This window comes from Mangifera indica, chromosome 6 (assembly GCF_011075055.1).
Source record: "Mangifera indica cultivar Alphonso chromosome 6, CATAS_Mindica_2.1, whole genome shotgun sequence".
NCBI lineage: Eukaryota > Viridiplantae > Streptophyta > Magnoliopsida > Sapindales > Anacardiaceae > Mangifera > Mangifera indica.
This window is the reverse complement of record NC_058142.1, coordinates 11,605,166-11,607,151: the sequence shown is the minus strand read 5'-3', so window position 1 is coordinate 11,607,151 and position 1,986 is coordinate 11,605,166. Positions and strand designations below refer to the sequence as shown.

The window sequence follows — 1,986 nt, the reverse complement described above, 5'->3', positions numbered from 1 at the left end:
CTTGAATTTTTGAAATTTAACACAAAAAATATATAACATTACATCAAACCTTGGTGGAAATAAGTCTTTTAGCCTTAAGTATACCTGAGGAGATTTTCTAGGGTTTGCTAGTGATTATCCATATTTAAAGCATTTCATTGAAACTCTTTTATCATTTATTACATTAAATATTCTTACATAAAAATTTAGAAAGAAACTTCAACACATATAAAAATAAAACCACTAACATTTTCATCAAGACGAAATTAAAAGTGCATTTACGTAGTAACATCTACCTTAACATGAATTTACAATATGAGTTGTAAATTTTTTGAATTTACATGATCCAAATTCAGAAATTTCTACCATCAACTTAATTTGCATTTTCATCCACATTTTAAGGTTGGCCTCAAAATGCTGTTGCACCACCTTCCAAGCCGCCACCACATGTCGTTCCTCTGTCAGAGTAGCACCAATAGCAAACCTTATCACAAAGACTCCCTCTACCATGGCATGAGTCATGAATAATTTCCCAGATCTATTTATGGACTCCAACAATTCACTATTGAATTTATTTACTCTCTCCACCTCACTTGCCCTATCCAATGTTGATGGCAATCCCCGAAAACAAACCATAGCAAAGTTTCTTGGAACAACAACTTCAAACCTCTTGTTACTTCCCACTAGCTCTTCAAAGAGCTTTGCCATTCTCACATGGCTTCGAAGGAAATTCCTGAGATTGGCCACTCCATAGCTTCTAAGAACCATCCATAGTTTCATGGCCCTAAATCTTCGGCTTAGAGTTATTTGCCAATCTTTATAATCCGCCACTTTCTTCGAATCACTAGCCCTGTTCCTCAAAAACTCTGGATTTGTTGAGAGCGATTTTATGAGAGCGCCTGGATTCTTCACCCAAAGGCAACAACAATCTAGAGTAGTGAAGAACCATTTGTGTGCATTGAGACTGAAGGAGTCCACATCTTCAATACCATTCAGAAAATGTCGAAACTCTGGGCAGATACAGGAACTAGAAGGGAAGTATGCAAAATAATTAGGACTTTGCCAATGTGTTAATCCAGGGACAATGTGTTCCTGGACATCCTGGAGGATTTTCTCAATAGGTTTAGGATTATTTGGTGCAGATTTTGGCAAGCGTTTACTGAGATAACCCAGTTCAACCTGGCTTCGAACCGGCTGTTTCTCAACATTTTTGTAATAATCAACAATGAAGTCTATGATCATGTGACCTTGCCTACTCAGTTCCTCAGAATCTAGGGGGTTAATGAAAGATACTGAGTTGTTTTGAAGTTCAGGATCGAAATTTTGGCTACCCACATCTTTCAATACTTATTGTAATATTAATGAAACGTTAGTTGTGTTGTATAAAGATATATTGAAAGTATCAACAATTTGTATCATTAACAACACCAACTTGCAATGTTTTTTGTAGAGATATATTGCTACATGCATTGCACTTTTGGCAACAAGCAAATGCATGTTGTTGTATTTATGTATTGGCAACTTACAAAGCATCTTACCATACATTTATTTACGCACCATTTGAATAAACAACCAATTTCCAAAATCTGTATTGTAGAAATTAAAAAAACGTATATTTGTATGAGCGCAAATATTTAAATTTACAACCTTTTTATAAAGGCCAAAGGACTATTTCCCACCCCAGATATGCTGCAATCTCAAGTTTCCACCTTTTATCTTTGATAATACCAAACATCCACCTATGAGCAATTAAAATTAATGGTGGTAAGGGTAAAATAGTCATTTTCTCTATAATATTAAAAATAAATTAAAATAGAATCTATTTTATCCCCCCTAAACTTTAAAAGCTAAAAGTTTCCCCCAGCCTAAGTTTTAAAAAATGGCAGTTTCACCCTAGGGTTTCGTTTTGAAATCTCCGACGATATCTTCAGCTCCATTGCAGACGACGTCTCCCTCTCGAGGCATCCTCTCCTTCCGACGATCTCTTTCCTCCCATTTGGACACCCG

The 1,986-nt window shown here is 35.8% G+C and overlaps 1 protein-coding gene across 1 annotated transcript; it reads right to left on the bottom strand.

Annotated features, from left to right (window-relative positions):
* Positions 1-276: 276 nt before the first annotated feature.
* Positions 277-1,221, bottom strand: LOC123219667 (tyrosine/DOPA decarboxylase 1-like). The gene has a single exon (XM_044641664.1). It carries the CDS (start codon positions 1,219-1,221, stop codon positions 277-279), a length of 945 nt encoding a protein of 314 aa, XP_044497599.1.
* Between the last annotated feature and the right edge of the window lie 765 nt (positions 1,222-1,986).